The sequence below is a fragment of the Haemaphysalis longicornis genome, unplaced genomic scaffold, assembly GCF_048455015.1.
Source record: "Haemaphysalis longicornis isolate Haplotype H1 unplaced genomic scaffold, Haemaphysalis longicornis Haplotype H1 scaffold_2, whole genome shotgun sequence".
NCBI lineage: Eukaryota > Metazoa > Arthropoda > Arachnida > Ixodida > Ixodidae > Haemaphysalis > Haemaphysalis longicornis.
In genome coordinates, this window is record NW_027526295.1 from 269,828,332 (window position 1) to 269,850,540 (window position 22,209).

Consider the following 22,209-nt stretch of genomic DNA (forward strand, 5'->3'; position numbering starts at 1 on the left):
TTAAAACCCTGCTACAATAGGCTGGAAGGAGGCTGGAACCGAATCCGAGACCTTTCTGTTATTGCAAAAGCTGGACACCCACATTCCTTTCAGCACAAGTACGCAGCAGCCATAAAGTTTGCAGCTCTTTCTGAGATGTTGTACGCAGGTCTGTGGGGTATATATGTCTTTCTTCCAAGAAATTAAACCAGTTGTTAGAGTGCGCTCGTCCTTGTCGTTCCTTCCTTGTCCCCGTTTGTTTTGCGCAAGTCCAATCATGAACAGCTACGATAGACAGACGCGAAAGTTGTAGTACCTTTTCCCTCGCCTTCTTTCAATACGGTGGCGAACGCGTCTCGCGGCCGGCCTCTGCCCAGATGCGCGGTACTCTACGGTATAGTTACAATAAACTAGAAGTTTTGTGGCGAGTGCTCTCCCGCAGCACCACAACTGCCACAGCAGGAAAGACTGACATACATGCAAGATATTAAAAAAAAAAAAAAAAAAATCTACTGTGGTGGTTACTTTTTGGGAGATTTGAGATAGCTTTTGTACAATCGGGAGATTAGGTCAAAATTCGGGAGTCTCCTGGACAATTCGGGAGAGTTGGCAGGTATGTATCTAACTTTTTATACACTCAGGATGCTTGCTTTCACCAAAAATGTGCACTGCGCGCCTAACACCACCGCCCAAAACAAAGGTGGACGTCATTGTTTGCTGGTGATAACGATGTGGCTGGCTGTCTTCACATAACGTGCAGGCCCGGTTCGTCAAGCCACAGCTACAGCCAATTCGCATCCAGTTGAAATCACACCAATGTGCTCTGCTGCTGGCGCGGCACCTTCATGTATGCGTTGTGACCAGCTGTCCTTGCAGTTTTCCTTCTACAATTCTTCAAAATCAAAAGCAAAAATAATGTTTTCGCGTTTAGACTTGAACCCACGTCATCCTATCTGAGTAGCGAGCGCACGGTTGTGCTAAATGCAAGCACGCGCGGCTTGCCTGCCAAGGTCACGCTGTTGCCGCGCCCAGTCAGAGGATAAGACAACGGCACCGCTCCTGCCACAAGCGAGAGGAGGGCTACCGATGGCCTAGCAGCTATCTGCAAGTGATCAGCTTGGTTGACACACCTTGTTGTACAGTAATACATTTTGCGACTGCATTCCACCCTACCACTGCAACATGCTCTTTGCATGCAGGTAAAAAAAATATTCATTGGTATGTTTGTTATCTGAATAAACACGATGTTATTGCGCGTCACACCCTTTCCGTATTATGCCGCCAATGATGCGGAAATATACGGGGCAATTTTTCCTGCCCTTCCGGGGTGTGCTGGGGCAGATTTCGCATCAACGAATTTTCACTCCAGCGAAATTTTTCGCACGTCCCGTCAATTTCGTTGTAACGGGATTCAACCGTATACAGTCTACGCTCGTTACAGCGGATCCAGCAACAACGGACTTTCGGTTACAACAGACCATTTCTGTTGGTTTGCTTGGTCCCCATGCATTTTAAATGGAGTCCACTCCGCTCATAATGGAACCGGCTAGAGCAGACTATCGGCTACAACAGACTAAATATTAGGCGAAAATTGTTTCGACTGAATGTTTATAGCGGACTTCCGCGGGGACGGCACCCGATGTGCTTTTTCTTTGTTTATTTTGGCAAGAAAACTGTTATGTCTGGCAACATTGCTGACAGCCGGGTCGTTGGCGCAGCCAAGCCAAGCCAGTGCCAGTGGCATTTTTTTTTTGTGCGACCAGTGGCATGAGCGGCAGGGTAGCTGATTTCACTGTCGGATAAATTAAGCGTAATTAACACCGTCAAACATGGGCAAAAACAGGCCGACATCGGCAGAAGTACAGGCCTGTCTAAGCAGACGGTTTGCTTTATCGTCAAGAACAAGGCCACTGCCGATAAACGCGACACCGGTGAGATAGAAAACAGGGCTATATATTTTCTTTATTGTAGGGTTTAACGCGCCGACGCAACGTAGGCGATGAGGCGCTCCGTAGTGGAGGGCTCCGGATTAATTTTGACCACCTGGGGATCTTTATCGTGCGCCGAAATCTCGTACACACGGGCGTTTTTGCTTTTCGCCTCCATCAGAAAAGCGACCGCCGCGGCCGGGAATCGAACCCGCGACCTCATGCTCAGCAGCGCAACGCCTTAGCCACTGAGCCACCGCGGCGGGTAGAAAACAGGGCTATCGAATACTCGAAGTGGTGCACTCGGAGGCGACTCTGCCCTCGTCAGTCTTTTTATGTAATAAAAAACTCGGGTTAAGTGAAGTTCGGGTTTTATTATTTCCACGCATGCATCGTTCCCGTTCCGTTCGGTGAAAAAGGTAAGAAATGCCTCGAGTAGGGGGGTTGTTCCCCATCCATTGTGTGCAGTCTGCCAGTAACCGTGCGCAGTCCAACTGGTCTTTCCCCATCCATTGTGTGCAGTCTGCCAGTAACCGTGCGCAGTCCAACTGGTCTAACTATATTCTAGTTCACTATAGGTCTAACTTTCAATTTTACAGCTGACCGTCATCAGATTATTTCATTACAGCTGTTTCAATGACCATACTAAAATCGCTAAAAATGTATAAGCTGCCTTGAGGGAACGTCAGGCAGCGATACGATTTGTTTGACGAGCGGTTTCGGGAAAAACTACCTTGTCGTGAGGGGATTTAAAAAAGCCTAGCTAATGCTGATGGCCACGCCTGGTGTTTTATAGCTGCTTAATAATTGCGCCTAGTTATATTCTTGCTTTATTTGCTCAGCTCGTCATGCGTCTTTACACGCTTGACCGCATGCGCTAGGCCTTTTCGAAGTGCCGGGGCTAAGCTTTGGAAACGGTGTTTACGCGATTCTTTGCCCTCGCGGGAACACTGTGCAGAGGTGCTGCAGGCGTGTAGAAAGAACAAAGTGTATGTACTATGCATATGCAATATCGGTCAACTTTAGGGTTTAGGGCTCATACTCCCCCACCCCCAGTCAGATACTGCATACTTCGGCTACAGAGGACAGTTTTTTTCCGGATTCAGAGGGTCCGTTGTAACGGGCGTAGACTGTATATTGAATTGTAGCTTAGGAACGCCAAAACATTTTGTATATCTTAGAATCCCTAAAATAATTTTCAGGCTCTTTTTTGTTTGTTCTTTTTTTTTTTGCTTTGTTGACCAATGAACTGTCAATTACACCTTTCACAAAACTGCTGTTATGTGTTTGAAAGAGAAAGCTATAACCTACTGTCCAGTAGCTCAAGAGAAAAAACAAGTTTCCTGGAAGCACTCAAAATCGGCCATTTTTACGCGGTCACAAAAAAGTTAAGCAGTATGCTTATGCACTGAGTTCGTTGGAAGGCCTACCGGTGGCCAGGAAAACTCTCATTGTATCTGGTCCCGCACTATAAGCGGTTACACTATAAATGGCCAACACTGTAACAAGTTTGAAGTCCCAACTTTTTCGAGTAGTGTCTCCCTCTAGTGTTTTCCCTGCAGGCCCAATAATCAGCCTTCGCTTGCAAGCAACCCCTCGATCCCCCCGGCACCCACCTGTACGCGCAGGTTGTTGAGCAGGGTGGCCAGGACGTCGTGGGGGCCGATGGCCTTGGCGATGTAGCCGAAGGTGTTGACGGTGGCTCGCCGGATGGCCTTCTTGTGGGCCTTGAGCAGCTCGAGCAGCTCGAAGCAGATGCGCATCCACTCTCGCGCCGGCACGTACTCGGCGCCCCTGTCGGCGATGCGTCCCACCAGGTCGATGCAGTTCTCCTGCACCTTCTCGTGCCGGTTCTTGAGGATGGGCGTGAGCCGGGGGAGCAGGTCCTTGATGGGGGGCGTCATCTTGTGCATGCCGATGACGTTGACGATGCCCTTGAGGGCGCCCAGGATGGAGCCCAGGACCTCGGGGTACTCCTCCCCCAGGTACTCGTACAGCACCACCCCCAGGTGGCCCATCAGCTTCTCCTCCTGGCAGGTCTTCATGACCACGGCAATGCGCGAAATCAGGTCGGCCGCCTGCTGCCGCACCTTGGCCGACTTGTTGTTCAGCCGCCACAGGATCGTGCCGCAGATCTGGGGCAAGTACGCCTTCACCCGCTTGCCCAGCGCGTTCACTATCGTGCCGAACCCGTTCAGCATCACCATGTCCTGCGGTCAGGGAGGAACGACGTCATGTCAACGCAATGCCAGCAATGTTTCCCACCTCAAAAAGGCTGCGACGACTGGCCAAATTCCATATGCTTTCACTAATTGCCCATAACAATTCCCATTTTGGGCTGTCTGCTAGGACAATGACAGCAGGCCAAACATGACCAAAGTGCAAATGACAATGACCAAACTGCCAATCAGGTCACGGCTATGGTTTTCAATTATGCACTGGTGCAACATAACTGACGATACACATCGTGGCCATTTTTTTTCCAATGTGTTACTACAGGTATAAACAACTATAAATTGCTTTGTACTTGGACTTCAGATTTAATGCAAGGGCCTCACAAACCTCTACAAGCAAAGCCAAGACCAGACGAGTTTTTGGTGAACTTTGGACTACACTCTACAAACAGACTGCTATAACAATTACTGTCAGTTTCTGAGTGAGCAAGAGGAGCTGAAAGGACAAAAGCAGTGTAAAACACCTCACATAACACAAGATTTTCCTTTCTACACCCTGGTCCTTTTCATTCTCCACCACTGCCTCGAGCTGTGCGAGAGGGGGGATGTACCAGAGGGAACGAGGATCGGTGCACGCGGTGCGCCGTCCCAGATAGCTCTGGCTGCTTTTTGTCGGGAAGGTTTCCTTGCTTGTAAAGCCGGACAGACACTGGGTCCCCTTCTGTAGCACAGCTGCTGTGGCCATTTTCTCGCCGCAACCAAAGCCTGTTCAACAGGCGTGGGAAAACTGCACCAGCAGCTGTGAGTAGTCGGGGGTGCCAGTGCCCTCCTTGCTTGTGTAAGACAGGGCTGGAAACGTCGTCAAGGCGCAGCCTCGTGCCAGACGACCTCCAACTTCCCTTCACATGCACAAACTCATCAGCTCCATTGGGAGAGAAGCACAGGTGCCATGAGGACAGCACTTCCCAATGGCTAGCATGAAAAACCTGCTGCAATAGGTTGGCTGGAGAAGGAAAATGAACACTTTGAACCCAAGACCTTTCTGTCATTGCAAAAGCTGGACACCTGCATCCCTTACAGCACAAGTACGCAGCAGCCATATGGTTTGCTGCTCTTTTGTTTACTGCGCTACCTCCTCCACCTATAAGCAAGAGAAGATCTTCAGCAAAGCAAGAATTAAAACAAAGTTGAGAAATGCCAACAACAACAAGTTGCCCATCAATATAAAAGAGGAGGGTGCCCATTTTCATACCACCCCTTAATTGAAAGAACACTCAGTAGCCCCCGAGCGACACAGTAACCAACCTCTGTGGTCTGTTCCTGGTAGGCGTAGAGAATGCCGTCGATGAGCTGCTCTTCGAGCCGGGAGTCGATGTCGGTGGCGCCCAGGTTGCCCAGGATCTTCTCAATGGTCTCCATGACCATCTTGCGGTACTGCTCGTTCTCGTCCTTTAGGTCGTCCACCACCCGGTTGACTATCTCGGCGGCCCCGACTTTGTTGGCAATCTCCACAGTCGTGTCCACCAACTGCAACAGCGGAGAAAGCAGCAGTCTGGTTGGGCAAAACATGAGAGCACGCGTCACGAAGAGCAGGGAGTACAGCTCACATCCTTGCATGTGCGCATTGCGAGCATAGCTTGTACATACACCCAGCATAATGTACGTTGGCTAAGTGAATGCGTTCGTTCTTGGTACCCCCACACATCACACGAGATCCAGCACATTGAATGAAATTAAGTGTCACACTTGCCTTACAATTTGTAAGATCCAGTGTTACCCTGACCTCTAGTGTTTTTTCAAATCATTTCAAATTGCAGAGAAACCCCTATGCTCCGTACATGGTCTTGCGATGACCACGAAGGATCACCGCAGTCCCGGCAACCTCCCCATAGAAACAAGGCATTAAAATATGATTATAGAACGCTCGCTTGGGTGCGCGTAGTCGGTCCACTTCATGCAACGGACGCCGGCAGAAGGTAAACTGGCACTTTTACCACCTTTTATGCCGCTTCGTTCCGACCTTTATTTTTTTAACCTACATTTGGCGCTACATTTGGCGCTACATTTGGCTACATTTGGCGATCCGCAAAGATAAAACAGTCCGTGGCAGGCCCGACCACTTGCTGAACAGACTCAAGCAAGCAGGCGGGTACTGGTGGGCGGGTCACGGGAGCCTTCGACGGTCCCATGCGGCAGCAGAGAGCTAATGCGCTAACCCATTGAGCCCACGCATTGAGCCCACGCTCCCATTGAGCCCATGCATGAACGTGAAAATACTGTATTTACACGATTGTAGGTCGACCCTTTTTTTTCAAATTTGACAATCCAATGTTGGGGGGTCGACTTAGAAACGAAATCGAACCGTCTACCTTTAGCAACGGAAAGAGAAACGAGAAATTGGGGGTGCTGCGAGGTGAGGACAGCTTTGCACCCTCGTTCCCATGGTTATGGTTTAAAGTGTGAACTGCATGAGGCGTTTTCTGCTCGCGAAAACGCACCGCGCACGACACAGCTGCGCTGCCGCTGCCGCGAATACCACCCGCATGCTGCGCGTTACGCGACCGGGGACGGCAACATGGCAGCGTCACCAGCCGCGAAGGGGTGCGTGTAGCTCCAGCGACCGCTTCTAACCGCTCTTGATATCACTGAAGGCACAAATGAAGGCGTTTGTGCAGGAAAGGAGCTGATAATGTGTTTGAAAACGACACTACAAAGCATCATCCGCGCCGCTAGGGAAAGCGCCAATCAAATATCCGCCACCGTGGTGCCTAAACATCTCCGGCGGCACCAGCTAGCTGTCCCGAGTGCTTTCAAAGTGTCGCAAGTCGTCAGGCTTCTCCCACTGCCGCGGTCGTAACGCGACATACCGAGGTAGAACCAGTAGAACTTAGAAGCAGAAGCTGCCGCGTGCGCGGAATTGTCGTCGCGGGTGTGAAAAAATCGCCCGCGCAACGCCGACACGCACGAATCGCGTCGCGTAAAGAAGCGTTTTGTTTGTCTCTAAGGTATTAGCGAATCCATTGATTCAATGCGCGACGCTAACGTAGCCACAAATATAGTACATTGTTCAGTACACTTTCGAACGCGATGGTGGGAGGTCAGTCGCTCAAAAGTAAATTGCGTGCGGCCGCTTCCGTCAGCCGCCATGTTGTTTGTTTTGGTATCGCGTGGCAGTGGCCGCTGCCGGTTGCTTTGATGGTTGTCATCTCGCAGCGAATGTGTTCTTCCCGCTCAACCCACGGCGCGTGGTTATTCCAGATGCTTATACAAAAGCTTTTCTTTTTTTAACATCCACCACGCATGCCGCGAGCGCACGGCTCCTGTGGGATGGGATGAAGAGCCGCCGTGTGGGACAAAAGAGCTCTTTTTGATACGATTTTCTAGGCGGCGTTCGCATTTTTTTTTTGTTTTTTGAGATGCAATTTTGGGGGGTCGACCTACATTCGAGTCGACTTACAATCGTGTAAAAACGGTACGTACACATTACACGATACCCCACGGTGATGATTGAACTCCTCTTTCCCTGCCCGCTTACCCCCCCCCACTCTTGCCGCCGGCCTTGGCCACTCTCTTGCCTTTTCCCCTCTCGTATTGCTCAGCCATATCGGCCTTCCCAGCTTATCTCATGTGCGCGAGGCGTAGGGTGTGAGGGCGAGCACAAACACTATGGAGGAGGAGAAGGGCACACAAAATAGGCATTTTGTTAAGGGACTTGGGATTTCAGTTATGGGTTCGCTAACTACGCGAGAATGCACTAAATATAGTAATTTAAATAAGCTTCTAGCCCACCTGACACATGAGACCACCTACTAGGCTGGCATTTACCCATATGCCTATCATACGATGCTTTCGCGTGGTCTCTTGAAAGTCGTATTATTACCTGCCACAGAGGCTCAGTGGCAAAGGCGTTGCGCTGCTGAGCACGAGGACCAGGGTTCGATTCCCGGCCGCAGCGGCCGCTTTTCTGATGGAGGCGAAAAGCAATAACGCCCGTGTGTACGAGATTTCGGCGCATGTGAAAGATCCCCAAGTGGTCAAAATTAATATGGAGCATTCCACTACGGCGCGCCTCATCGCCTGCGTTGCGTCAGCGCGTTAAACCCTATCAATCAATCAATCGAAAGTCGTATTATTGGGGTTCCACTGTATCATTATGCCATTAATTTTTTTCCCCTGAATTGGAAAGCAATAGCAATGACAAACCAGGTGCCAGTTAAACTGCAGAAGTGGCGAACACTGACCTGCCGGTAGTTGCGCCTGTCCAGGGCCATGCGGTGGTTCCAGAAGTGCTTGAAGAAGTGGGGCAGCACTTCCTCCTTGATGTACTGGGGCTCCACACCATCCGTGGCACAGCACTGCTTCACCACCTTCAGCACAATCTTCTTCATCTCCTCGTCCGGAGACTGGAACTCTCGGATGAGGATCAGCATCACTTCCCTCGTATAGTAGTTGGCGTACTCGGCGTCCATCAACGGGATGAGGTAGCCAATGGCCTTGAGAAAGGCCGCCAAACCTTTGCCTCTGTGCGTACGGATACCCTTCCAGAGGGGTTTGAGGACCGAGTCAAAGGACTCGATGCCGTAGGGGGTGGCAGCCTCGGCGAGGGCGGCGAGGGCCAGGGCCGTAATTGTCCGCACCTTCTGCTGTTCGTCAACGAGGCCGTGCTCAATGATCTCGACCAGGGCCCGCAAGTGGGGCAGGATGGCGCACCCCATGAGGATGGCGATCTGCTGGACAATCTTGATGCCTGTGTGGCGCGCCTGCCACGACTTCTTGCTGCGGCACACGGCCTTGAGGAAAGGCAGCAGCGCAGGGATGCCCAGCGCCGATGCGACGACTGCAAAGGCACGGGCCGTCGTGTTTCGGACGTACTCGTCAATGTTGTCAATGTCGGGCCTCATGGTGGAGATCATGGTGGCCAGGCCGGCGGCCTTGGCGAGGTTGGAGATGATCTCACGGCCCTCTACACGGGCATAGTAGTCCTCATCGATGAGGAGGGGCTCGATGACGACCAGGATCTTGTGCACGTACGGGCGGACAAGGTCGTCGAGTTTGTACAGGACGCGATCAATGACTTTGACGAGGAGGTGGCGTTCTTGGTCCTCGAGCGTAGGCGACATGAGCAGGGGCAGGATCTGGTTGAAGAGAGCGCCGGCTCCCAGCTCCCGGGCCTTGTCTGTGATCTGCCGGAGGGCTGCCTTGCGCATGGGCGGTGTGCCGTTTTTGATCTTGAGCAGCAGTTTCATGATCTTGCGCTCTTTCTGCTCCTCGGGGCTCAGCAGCTCCTCGTCCACCTCAGCGAGGAGCTTGTCAAAGTACTGCAAGTCCTCCGGCTTCAGAGGCGGCAGGTTGCCCTTGGGCTGACTGTCGGCCAGCTTCACGGGCTCCTCCTTCTGGAAGAAGAAGCCCGGACCCCCTCCTGGCACTCCAGGCCCCGCTCCTCCCAGTGGAGTGGGAGTGGCTGTCAGCTTGCGTGCCGGTGTTCGTATGGGGACATAGCCGGCTGGTGGCTGGAGGATTTTGTAGCCGGGCGGGAACATAGCATCGAGCTCCTCATCTGTGAGCGGCCGATTCCGCTCGTCAATCTCTCTCTCCCAGCGGTAAGCCTGCAGAAAAGCACAACAAACGTTGACGAAGTTGGCTCTGCGCAATCATTTTGGGGCACAGAATTTAGCTGAACGCTTCACGTAAAACTGCAATGCAATAACCACGTGAATTAGGGGATATGTTTTCCTTGCTTTTGGTTTCAGCTGCAGCTAGGACCTAAACTGCTCAGTGTTTCGACTTATTTGTGTCACTTATTTGTTTTATTTGTGTCACTTACTTGTGTCACTTATTTGTTATTTGTGTCACCACATTTTGTTCCCATAGCATTACCTCTGGCCTAAGGCACTAGGGTGACTAAGTACTTTTGACAACTGGACATGACGGGGGGTAACTCATGGGATACAGACCTAACACACAAGACTGCAACTTCTTTCTGGCAGTGCGACTAAAGGGACCATACGATCATGATGACAAAACACATTAATTCGAAAGAACTAGCTTTTGATAAACCACTCAATCTCATTCCAGCCCCAAAACATGTTGCTTTTAGCCAAGAAAGACTGGAAACATTGACATAGCTTGAAATTTTTTTGCTACACAATTCCAGCCAACATCATTGCTGAGGCACCAAGAACAACAGGGTGTCATTAATCAGAGGCATCGTGTTTAATGGTGGCCACCAATCACCCGAACTAGCCCCTGTGTGACTTCACACAGGCTGTTCAAGAAAGTGGCTGGTGAACAGCGTTTCTTTATCTATTTTCATACTATCTAGCTAACAAGTTCGAAGTCTACGTTGAAACTGGCACGACCATTACTCTGACATGACAATTAAAAATATAAATATTGGCACATTGTCCTCTTGGTCCCTTTAAAAACACATCCACTAGATTTCGCTGTAAATTATGACACACTTTTGACGCAAGTGGCGGCTGTAGCTTAGACATGCAGACTGCCAGAACTGTTCCTAAGAGCGCGTGTGCTACGAAGTCTCACCTGCAGCTGCTCGGGCGTCATGGCCATGATGTGGCCCGGGGTGGGGGTGGCCATGGCCATGGCCTTGGCCCCCGTGGGGGTCACCCCCGAGGGGGTCATGGTGGACGAGGGGGTCATGGCCGAGGGCGTCTGCGGGGTCTGGTTGCCCATCTGCGACGAAGGCGTCTCGTCCCACCGGGAGCGCCGCTTCGACGCGCTGGGCGTGGGCGTGTCCTGGATCAGGTCCGCCCCACCCGTCCGGTCTGTGCGGGGAGTCTCGGCCCAGCCGCTGCCGTGGCCGGGGGTCTCTGCGCACGGCAAGTGGTGGGGGGAGCCACATTTAAGTTTTTCACGCTGCCTTCATGGCTAGCAGCGAAAACTAATTGGATGAAAAACACACTCACATGCAACCTAATCCTTCATGGCAGTGTAATAAATAAGGAACAAAATGGTTAATAAGGATTAATGGTTAATCGTTAATGGAGTAATAAGGAGCAAATGGCCTAATTGCTATGTCATGAACCAGTATAATGGTGAGGCTGCATGTGGCAACCCTAAAGCTCCAAAGAGATTAAACGTAGCAAAGAAGAAGAAGAAGAAGAAGAAAAACAACCTCACAGCAACAGTGCAGTACAAAACTGAAAAGGAAAAAGTCATGACAATGCCGAGGCAGTGCACTGCCCCAAGTCAAAGCTCAACGAAACCTTGGAAACTTATCAGATGTTAGCCCATTTCTAGTCAATTTTTTGGTTTCTTTGCAAAAGTCAACAGAAGACCATGAGAACAGCCCACTCATAAGAGTGGTCAATGTGTGGCCTGAGACTGCACAACTCTCCGCCCACCTCAGCACACTGAGCTGTGTCGGCACACTAACTCAGCTGTGGAAGGCTCAAACCAAAACACGATCCAAACAGTGCTCCCGATGCACGCACCCTACATGCCTTGCCACCTCAAAAGACATTAAAACAACCTCCTCCCTCGAATATGCACAACATGGCGATTTGGATGGAAAGGGGGAAAAAAAAAAATCTAGGAGACGTGAAGGCAAAAGCCTTGACATGTATACATGGCTAGGCCTCTCTGGGGTGGCCGAGGTAAAAACGGGCATGTGGCATAACCAGAAGACACCAGCAAAACTGCCGTTCCAGCAGCTCCTCAAGAGGAAGGCACCTGCAGGCATTCAATCAGCCGGAAGCAGGCATCTGGGGCACACCACTGACCATTGATTAATGACTTCCAATACATGGCTGGTGTGCTTCCTTCACGCTGCCAAGCCTCTTGTGGTCACGTGGTATTTTTAGTACATTTCGCATCCTCAACCTTTGGGTCAACTTTCGGCCCAACTTTCGACCCAAAGGGCACCTCCACATGAAACAGATAAATTGCGATGCCTCTCCCGCTCCCTTGTGGGTGGCACCCACCCACCTCTCTCCGTCTTGGGCGTCTCATCCCAGCGGTTCCGGCGGGCACTGGGGGTTCCCGGTGCGGCTCCCTTCTGTGTGCCACCGGGTGTCTCGTGGCCGGGAGTGGCATGGCCTGGCGTGGCGTGTGCCGGTGTCGGGTCCCACATGCGGGTGCTGGAGTAGCCGGGCGTGGCACCGGGGGTCTCCGAGCCCTTTGCTCGGCCAGGGGTCTCATCCCAGCGGGCTTGCGACGGGGTGTGCGCCGACTGCACAAAGAAGGACGAGGTCACCACCAGCACACGCACTTGTGGTCTGGCACGCCAAGCTGTTACAAAAACACTGCTCTCGAGAGGAGCCTTCCATAACTTCCCCCGAAGAAGATACCTGAAGTCATGTCTTTCTTTGCGGTACTTGCGTCCCAGTGCTGTGCAACGGCTTTTGCCAGATGACGGCACACCACACAACATTATTACTTCTTACTAAGGGGTGGCACAAAGTATGGAAAGCATACCATACTTTTTATTATTTTACTCCAAAACCCGTGCTTCATTTCAAATATATCCCTAGTAGGGAGAAAAATAAGAAGAAACACTATACAGGCACTCCGATACGGAAAAATATCACTGTGAAATAATTATGACAAAACGAACTCTGGTCTCGTACACGAGGCACAATTTAGTCCAGTTTTCAGACGGTTAAAAATAGAAAATTTCTGCGACAAAAAGGAACAAGGACAGCCATGACTGACTCCTCTCACTGAGACAAGACGGGCAGCAAAATGTTGGCCCAGCCACACATCAAGAGGTCAGGCATGCCCCTACCTCAGCAGCATCCCAGCTGGACTTCTTTTTGGCAGGAGTCTGAGGTGTTTCATCTCCAGCCTGGTCCCAACGCCTGCGCTTGGCTGCAAAGTGAAAAGAATATGTGCAGAGCTACTGTTATAACGCCGCAAAAACTGCCCTAGTAAAATTATGCGTAAATTGTTTCCTAGGTTAAAGTATATTGTGTGTTAGGGTACCTTACTCTACCCTACCACCAAAATAACGAGCAATTTGCCAAATAGTGCACACACGGGGCAGAGAGTAGTGTGTTGTTAGAAATACACCAAGAGTTTGCTGGCCTGATTTTGCCTAAACAGATGCGTCGACGTTAAACTTCAAGCAGATGCAAATCAAGACCCAGATTGGAAAAGCCGCTTCCGTGCACAACTGCGTACATTACCAGCCCCAGCAACCTTCTTTACAGTGTTTATTTATTCATTCAAAAATTATTCTAAAGGCCTTCACTAGGAGGGTATTACATAGGGGGCAGGATACATTGGAAGCGAATAAAAAAAGAGTACTAACAGCACGTTAATAGGCAAACAAGTAATTACAAGCCGGTGCGAGGCAAACAAAAAAAAAAAAAAAAAAAAGGAAGCAAGAAAGAAGGAAAACAAACAAAAAATCTGGAGGACTCTTAGACAGACGTACAAAAGCACTTTTTAGTATCGGTGTTGAAGAAAAGAAATCAGGATGAAGTGAAGAGTGATGGTACAGTTCATGAAACAATGATAAACATGATAGTTTACACCGATGTGATAGGATAGGTAAAGATGCGCGAAGTTTTAGAGCCGTGACGCAGGTATGACGTGAATAATCTGAAAAGATGAAACGAATGGCATGATTTTGAAGGGCTTCAATTTGGTCAACTAAGTATGCTTCGTCAGGGTCCTAAATGGCAGAGGCGTATTCAATTTTAGGTCTGATGACAGTTGTGTCTGCAAGTTTGCGGAGGTTAGATGGAGCATGTTTTAGTCTGTGCTTTAAAAAACCCAATGAGTAGTTGGCGGATGCAAGAATGATGTTGATATGATGATTCCATGTTAGGTCACAGTGCAGGTTAAGTCCCAGGTACTTGTGAGTGTCTACTAGCTCAACAGTTGTGTTATTTAAGGGGGGACGTGGCTTTCAAAATCAACTTTTTTATTTCTTTGTGAATTTTGATGAAAATTGGCACAGCAACTGGAAATGCTTCTGTGATAACACCATAAAAATTTGAAGTTAATATTTTGATAACTTTTTTATGTATGAAATATTCTTTCTGTTCCGCTTGTACCGAGCTTGAGCGGCTTATAAAACACGATAGAAAACTTGTTCGAAGTGCTTTGCATTCCCAAATGAATGGACGAGGTCGTGACAGTTCTAGAATTTTTTTTTTACAACACAATGTTTTTTAGTTTTCATTTTTTTAGAGGTTAATGTGTAACAGGCATGTCAACTGTGAACGATTAGTTGAATAAAAAAATCACAAAAAACAAATCTGGAAAACCAAAAGTGTCACGACCTGAACAGTTCATCAATGAATGTAATGCAAGAAACGGAATCAAAATAGACCCAGCGGTCACGAAGAAATCCCTGGGACAAGCGACACAGGTGGCAAAAAAAACTGTTTTGAGAAAACGGCTTCCGAAGTTGCAACATAGGTTTCACATATCAAAAGTCGTCACGGTTGTAGCCTTTCATGTCCTTTTGAACATGGGGCATCTGGAAGGCCTTGCCTTGAAATTGGAGTGCCTTTTCAGCCTTTCTCTTTCCAGAAAACATCATTTTCAGCTCCTCCGTGAAGAGTACATACCCCCCTTTGCAAACCAAACGGAGGGGAGATGGGTTTCAATGGGCTTTCAATGCAAAGTAGGTTAGCTGGTTGGCTGTATCGCACTGAACAGCCTCCTTTTGCAGTGTTGTCACCATGGCAACAAGTTAAGCATTTTTTTTACTTAAATTTGAACATTTTTGGCTTTTTTTAATGTTTTATCTTGCCTGGCACAGCAACTTAGTACTCATAGTGCAGGTGTTCATTGCCAAAAGTTTGCATACCACAAGGTTGAAAATGAGCTACTTTGAAGCTTGGTAGAGTATTCTGCATAACTCCCAACTTCAATGCAAGAGCATATTTTTTTACTACTTTTGACATTCAAGGCATCCAATATTTCTCGCAGCACAGCCAGTATGCCCTGAGCAATGGTATCAATAATTTCCCTAAAAAAATCACTGTTAAATGCTGCCACAGTAACGTACATTTTTAACGCAGAGAGCATATTTTTATTCCTATATTACTAACTCAAACCTGTTTGCATGAAAATTACAAGTGCACGGGAAACGTTGCGCAAGAAAGGCGATATGGCTCGCGCGCATCGCAGCGCACGCTTACCGCGACATATCGAGCTTTGATTATACTTGATATGGCTGGTCAGGTCGCTTTTAAGATTAAAACTAACGTCGCAGGCATTAATTACAACTACTGGCGTTCAATCGTAACCGGTTGCCCAGTCATGTGATGCTCCAATGCGCGTCGGCTATGCCGTGCGCGCCGCAGCGTTTGACGCGTCGACCGTTTCTTTCTCAAGGCTAGCGAGCCCACAGTCAAAACACAGCAATAACTAAGCGTGTAAACATCGCAAATCCGACTAAATGTTCACTTCACGAACCGCTATCGCAAGCGCGCACACCGCGTCACCCTCCGGGGTCTGGCGACGGTAGAGTCACGCGCACCACGAAGCGTTCGATGACCTCCACCTTTCGAGCCACACAACTTCCCGTAATCTGGCTCGTTATCTCTGGCATTCCCATCGCGATAACGTCCGTGTTGAATACCACAGATTGAACAGAAACTCGGCCGAGCGAAGCGGCGAAAATGAACTCAAACCGCTCGCTACGCAGCTCAGGCGGCCGCCATCTTGCGTTGCGCCCGCGACATCCAATCAGGAGGGTCGTTGTTCTGGGCCTCGACCGGAGGACCAATAGCGCTTCAGCATCTATTTCTAGCTTCGTTTGTGCGTCATTTGTTTTCTGCCGTTTGTGCGTCTGCGAATAAACGAAGATAAAAGAGACGAGCGGAACCGGAAAGACGATCGCTCGGCCGATCTAACCATATCAAAATGGCCGCGCCCGGTGGCACCGTTGCGGAGATAGAGCGCTCCGAAAATTGCCGTTTTTTCGCCCTTTTGCGCTGATAGTTTGTCACCGCGCCTGACAAAAGTATTTTTTTATGCCACTTTGCGACGCTTTTCAGCGTAAAAACTTTGCAGACGCACAGAATAGGAAACATAGAAGCCGAATATGTGGGTTTCAAAAAAACGATGTTTTGGTCATTTTTCCGAAGTTGAAAGCCGCGTCCCCCCTTAAGGAATAGGAAGTTTGAATGTGAGATGCTTGGTTTGTAAAGGACATAAGTTTAGTTTTAGAATTATTCAGCGACATTACCCGAGCGGAACACAGTCATCGGTAAATAGCCTGATCCCCGAAGAAACACCATTTGGTAAATCATTGATAAAAATTAGAAAAAGTAAGGGGCCCAGGACACTGTCTTGTGGAACACCAGAGTGTACTCGACCAAAAGAATAATTAATGTTGTTAGCAGATGTGAATTGGACCCTTGATGACAGAAAATCTTTAACCCATGCAAATATCCACCCATACAAGAGGGTGGATATTAAGTTGTGTAAGTTTGATTAGCAATCTGTGGTGAGGTACCCGGTCGAAAGCTTTGAAAAAATCTATAAATCTAGAAAATCTAGAAATAACAAGACTGCGTTCAGTGTAGTCACTCCAATGACAAGTAAGTGCCACACTCCATCAAACTGCAACCCCCTTTGAAATTGCGTGCTGTGCTTCACTGGACATTGCGACCACAACACCTGCACGTAAAACTTGTGAACGCTCCACTCACCAGGTGCTGCTTGCTTGACTTCTCCATTGGCAGGCACTGTCTGCAATTCTCCGGCCTTGGCTTTGTCGGCCAGTTTGCGACGCAGCTCGGCCTAAAAGGGAAAGCTTGGTTTTAGGCACTGAAAGCCAAAACTAGACAGGAACATGTGCGAAGATAAAATGGTAATACACGAGAACAAAGCTCAACAATAAGTAACAGCCACCATCTCAAAAGTAGCACTGAGAATTGCTGTACGCCGACCAATAATAAAAACGACGCCTGCATTTGGGACAACTGAGAAGTTTAAGTGTAGGGGTGTGCAAATACTCGAATATTCACTTCTATGGCCGCATGTTTACATGAGCTTCCAGTAAAGCAATCGCAGCTGCCTTTGTTGCGTTTTTGACGCCACCTCCGTTAATTTAACAACGAAAAAGGTTCTATTTCTCTTGCATGCAGTTAGTTGGTGTATGCTTATGCATGTGTTTTTTGTTTGCTTACGTTCTAGACCGGGGATGATACTTTTACTACTCCTTTGTTGAATCCATTTGCGGTCAGTGCAAGCCATATCTCCGTCACTCTAGTGAAAGCCTTCATTCCGCGACGTATTGTTCACGCTTCACGCTCGCCATGCGCTTCCAAAAAAGAGCCTTATCGTGGTCTGCGATTGTGGTTGTGCCATGCTTTTATGTCATGCTATTCAGCCTGCGAAGTGCCCGCTTTGGAGTTACAAGGCACTGTCTAGTCGTTGCCTATGATTACAGTACAGCAGCTCTAGTGCAAGTCGTTCTTCAAATGCAAATCGTGCTCGCTCCGGAGTCTTGGAGCACCACCTTATAGTGGTTTGGCGAATGGACTGCTGCCAATGAGCGTTGAAATGTGCGTATTCCTTGGGTCGTAAAAAGAACGTCACGACTCCCAAACATGCGAAGAAGCTTCAGCTTTTGCACAATAACCGTAGGAAAATCACAGCCAGGGAATAAGAATATCCGATATTCAGCTTTCTTTTTCCTAATTCAATTCGATAAGCAATTTGATAATCGATCCGGAAGCTACTATTCGATATTCGCACATCCCTACTTGACCCTTTGCAGACCGTAACTTTTGCCCACTTTCCAGCCGTTCCGTTACGGAACTATTTCACCAGTTTCTGGCACTGCAAAGAAAAACCCAAATTGTCCGAGAAAAACTCACAGGATATCATTTTTTCTCCCGCACTCTGCTCACAACCCCTTTAACGATATATGAGCAATGCGTAAAATTCTCCTGGGTGCAGGCCAGGGTTGCTACTGCAGGTTTTGCAGAGAAACACAGTTTCCCTCCTGCCTCCTCTTGTTTTTCTATCACTACAAACAGCACAGTCCTTGCTGCTTCAGCCTGGGGAGATGAAATGGCTCAAGTCCCCAGATCACCCACTAGCTGTTGGGGATTGATTGATTGATTGTGGGGGTTTAACGCGCCGACGCAACTCAGGCGATGAGGCGCGCCGTAGTGGAGGGCTCCGGATTAATTTTGACCACCTGGGGATCTTTAACGTGCGCCGAAATCTCGTTTGCTTTTCGCCTCCATCAGAAAAGCGGCCGCTGCAGCCGGGAATCGAACCCGCGACCTCGTGCTCAGCAGCACAACGCCTTAGCCACTGAGCCACCGCGGCGGGTCTAGCTGTTGGGTGAGGTTGCGGCGGTACTGCAGGTTTCGCTTCTCTTTCTCACCATGATTCCGCAGCTGTGTGCACCTCCAAATAAAACTATTGACAATGGAAACCTGTAGATACCAGGAAAAAAGTTTCCACCACCATTTCACTGTCTTTCGACAAAATGCATAGCTGAGAGTAATGATCCGCATGGTGCCGTCTCCACTGCCATAGTGGTTTTCATCACTCGCTTCTGTCGAATCACTGTTATCACTAACTGATAGAAGCACACAATTCTCTTCCTCACTGAAATCATCATTGCTTTTGCTAAGTGCACTACCGTGGAACGCACGCAATGAGAAAGCAGCCGTGCTACTCGCGAATAGCGTGCACATAAAACGCTCTGCAACCCAGACGGCCCTTCCTTAACATTGTGCTGCGCCCTAGTGCAAAAAAGAACACTTCAGCGAAGTTCACTTCTACCTCAAAAGATGGTGCATCATGTATACAAGGAATGTGGGCGCATCGCAGTTAGAAAAACTGCAAAGCATAACCTTGAACACCCAGGTTGTGCATACCCCAACAGTGGACCACAACAGCAGTGTTGTGTTTTCAGGCAGGGCCCCGACAACAGACCAGAAAGGGCTAAGTGTCTTTAGCAAACTATTCAGTAACACTTAGGGTTGTCTGTCCTCCACTTCATGTGTTTCCTTGACTCAGTAGAGTGGAATTAGCCACAATGTCTTTACATGCGAAAATCGCTTTCAAGGATCTCCTTGACTGGAAGCTCGAGTGGAGGAGGGAGTTGGAATATGGCGGCAAAGAGGCTTCCCATGGTTTTATTTAAACTGCTGCACAGCCTCCACTGAAATGAATTAGTGAATGAATAAATAAATAAAATAAATTTTGTAAGCAGCGCAAGAATTACAGCCTTCGATGACAATGTTACAGCAGAGTGCTCCCAAACAAAAGGCTTTACACACACGCACACACACATTCTGGAACACCCTTTGCAAGGCTAATAAGAAGCGCCGTCATTCTACCCTACTTGGACATCCTAGTCCAGGAGAGGAGGACGCTCTGGTGGGCGGGCTCACCTGATCTTTGGTCAGTGCCTGCTCTTGCATGATCACTGTGTAAGTTCGGGACTTCATGTCTGGCGTCTTCCCGCCTGCACCAGGGAAAAGAGCAGAAGGGGGCAGCCTGTGCCGTCAGCTCCCACTGTGGCCGCGACTCAGCCCCCCGCACGTCCGCGGTACCTCCCCACACCGTACACTTTGAGAGAGACTCTCCTTTTCCCCCTTTACGCCCTTCCCTTACAGTTCCCTCCCCCCGAGAAAAGAGAACATGTAGAACAATCTCTACTCATCATTAGGAGCACATGAGACCAAATAAAAGCACAGCAAAAAGAACAAAAAAGCCAGCCCATGGGGGCACCAGCCCAGACACCCCACCCTGGGGTACGTCAGCAGCCGCGACCTAGCTACAGTGATGCTAAGGGACTACTATGGCACACACTCCCATATACCACAACACCCCAAGAGTATGGGCACCCACTAAGAACCCAAAGTTTAGGGGATAATTTCAAATGCAATTACCCCCTAAACTTCTCACCCATGTTTCAACCCTAAATGAGGCTAACATTACACCACCAGCCTGGTCTTTCTCGAGTCCCTCTTAACAAGACAAGGGTGGCAGAGCTTCAAGGTATCACAACAACAGCTAGACAATTCAGAGGCTTGGTCATAAGTTTTAAAGTGACAGACTCTTCCCCTTTCTCATGTTCTAAGGTTCTAAAATTAACACATTTCTACCTAGATGGCCCTAACTCTGGGCCCTGTAGAAGCTGCATTGCTATCATGCAGCCAAAATTACCCGTAAAACAAAGCAGAATAAGGGTTCAAGAGGAGGAGAGGAAAGCAGAAAGGGCAGCTTAAAAAGAAAAAAAGATATGTAGCCAAGGGTGCAAGCAACCACAGTGAAGATAAAGAAATAGTTCTTAGCATGCACTAACACACACCGCCAGGGGAAGGAACAAAACCAGTTACAGCAAAACCTCAATAGTTGACAAAAGAATTTTACATGGACAGGTGTAAAAACGGCCACCAGTGTCATCGGCTATGATGTTTAACCGTATAATGAGCAGCTTTTCTGGGCATGTTGACTTTGCATCTGCCCCTAGGATAGTCCAAATCACGTTCATGGGAATTCACATTAGGGTCACACTTCATCACCACTTTCACAAACCCATTCCAGCAAAACGGATGCAGAAGTGACAATGTTAAATAATTCATTTTCAAAGCATGAAACTGATTGACAATTACTGTTGACGATTGATTGTTGATTGACAACTACTCCTAACTGTTAAGAGTAGTTTCAGCGGTTAAATGTGGGATAAATTGTAAATGAGTAAAAACGAGATTCAGAGATTCCATGGGACCACGTCTTCATAATAAATTTTCTTGAGGATTCATTTCATCCACATTGGCACAAGAGAATGTTCACCCAAAATCTGGCTCACTGAATGGAATTCCCTACAGCTGGTGAATTTTCCGTGTTGTTATAGCGATAAAATTTAAGCCAGTCATGATTTCACCATGGAGGTTTTGCTGTATTGAGCATGTCGGTGACGCACAGCTACCAAACTGTCCCAACCACCATAATAATAATAATAGAAAGAAAAGTGAGAAAAGGTATGAGCAGAAGCCTGTAAGTTGGTACAAGAACACAAAAGGACCACCAAAGTGCAGTGCAGTGCAGTTAGTGCAAGGAACATCTTAGATTTCGGAAATGAAAGTGGTATGTCCTACTAGCAACAGTACCGCAGTTATAACAAAAATGTGCTGTTGCTCTGAAGTTAAAACTGCATCCTTAGAACTGACTTCCCCCATAAGAAGCACACAGCGCACGTGCTTGAATACGGAAGTTATCAGTTATCTAAAGCACTGCTGTGGACCAAGGTTTCCAGGACGCATCTGCCTTAATTGCGATATTTGAGTTCAGTGCTGCCGTGTGCTTCTGAACAGCACTAAACCACTCACACAAGTAAGGGCTGACTGGATGAGCGGCAAGAGATTTTAGCGCAAACACACGCCTCCGAGAAATCTGCCCACAACAGCAGATACAGAAGTGCAGCCAAGCAAAACTGGGACCATTATGTGCCCTCCCTTGGCATGATCGCTCATTCTCCTAGATCATTCGCACCCAGAATGTGTTTGGCAGAGGGAAGGTACGTCTTCAGTGGAGGATGTGCTTAGTGGAGGAGTGACGTAACCCCCCACTACACAGCTTCCTCCTCCTCTTCACAGGACCTCCTTTGGAGATGTCACTTAAGCAGAAATGTAACATAAACAAGGACAGTAAAACTTAGCCAGACATTTTATGCAAGATACTGCAGTAAAATGCAACCCTTTTTCTCCCCCCAGAGCATCCCATTGAAGACATACCCTCCATTTGCCGCAGGCGAAAGGTTTTAAATGCCTCAGCATTTCTTTGCAGTTCATTTCTTCCTGCCACTGGTAGACCCATCGTCATCCCCCAACATCGCCTTGCCTTTCCATTTGATGCAATGCCTTATCTATTTGGCACCCCCCCCCCCCCCCCCCCTTGGGCGTTGCGCCAATTGCTTTGTGTTACAGAGCAGGCGCTCCCCTCCCCCAGGAGGGACGCGCTGGGCCAGTGCCCCGGGGGGCAGCATACGTACGTGTGGCCCCTGGCTGCCAGCTCTGGCCAGGTCATCCTCTAAACAAGCGTCGCTGGAGCAATCAAGGAGCAGAGCCTAAAAATACCTCGGCTCATTAGTGCCTCCCCACCGCGCATGCCCCCCCGGCAAACACACACACACACACACACGCGAGATACCGCCACCGTGCGACGGCACG

General features: G+C 48.8%; 1 protein-coding gene across 2 annotated transcripts in view; it reads right to left on the reverse strand.

The window, feature by feature from the left end:
* The window catches only part of Sf3b1 (splicing factor 3b subunit 1), a 43,442-nt gene that overhangs the window by 12,626 nt on the left and 8,607 nt on the right, over nucleotides 1-22,209 (reverse strand). Inside the window, exons 1-9 of one of the 2 annotated variants that reach the window (XM_077700637.1) lie at nucleotides 22,032-22,112; nucleotides 19,426-19,499; nucleotides 16,717-16,807; nucleotides 12,828-12,910; nucleotides 12,029-12,272; nucleotides 10,625-10,911; nucleotides 8,323-9,687; nucleotides 5,387-5,608; nucleotides 3,524-4,117 (exon numbers count right to left, since the gene is read on the reverse strand). In XM_077700637.1, the coding sequence (XP_077556763.1) occupies nucleotides 3,524-4,117; nucleotides 5,387-5,608; nucleotides 8,323-9,687; nucleotides 10,625-10,911; nucleotides 12,029-12,272; nucleotides 12,828-12,910; nucleotides 16,717-16,807; nucleotides 19,426-19,482 (2,943 nt within the window). In that variant the 5' untranslated portion in view covers nucleotides 19,483-19,499; nucleotides 22,032-22,112. Of the gene's footprint in view, nucleotides 1-3,523; nucleotides 4,118-5,386; nucleotides 5,609-8,322; nucleotides 9,688-10,624; nucleotides 10,912-12,028; nucleotides 12,273-12,827; nucleotides 12,911-16,716; nucleotides 16,808-19,425; nucleotides 19,500-22,031; nucleotides 22,113-22,209 lie in introns of those variants that run through there. The other variant, XM_077700636.1, reaches the window with a different exon arrangement.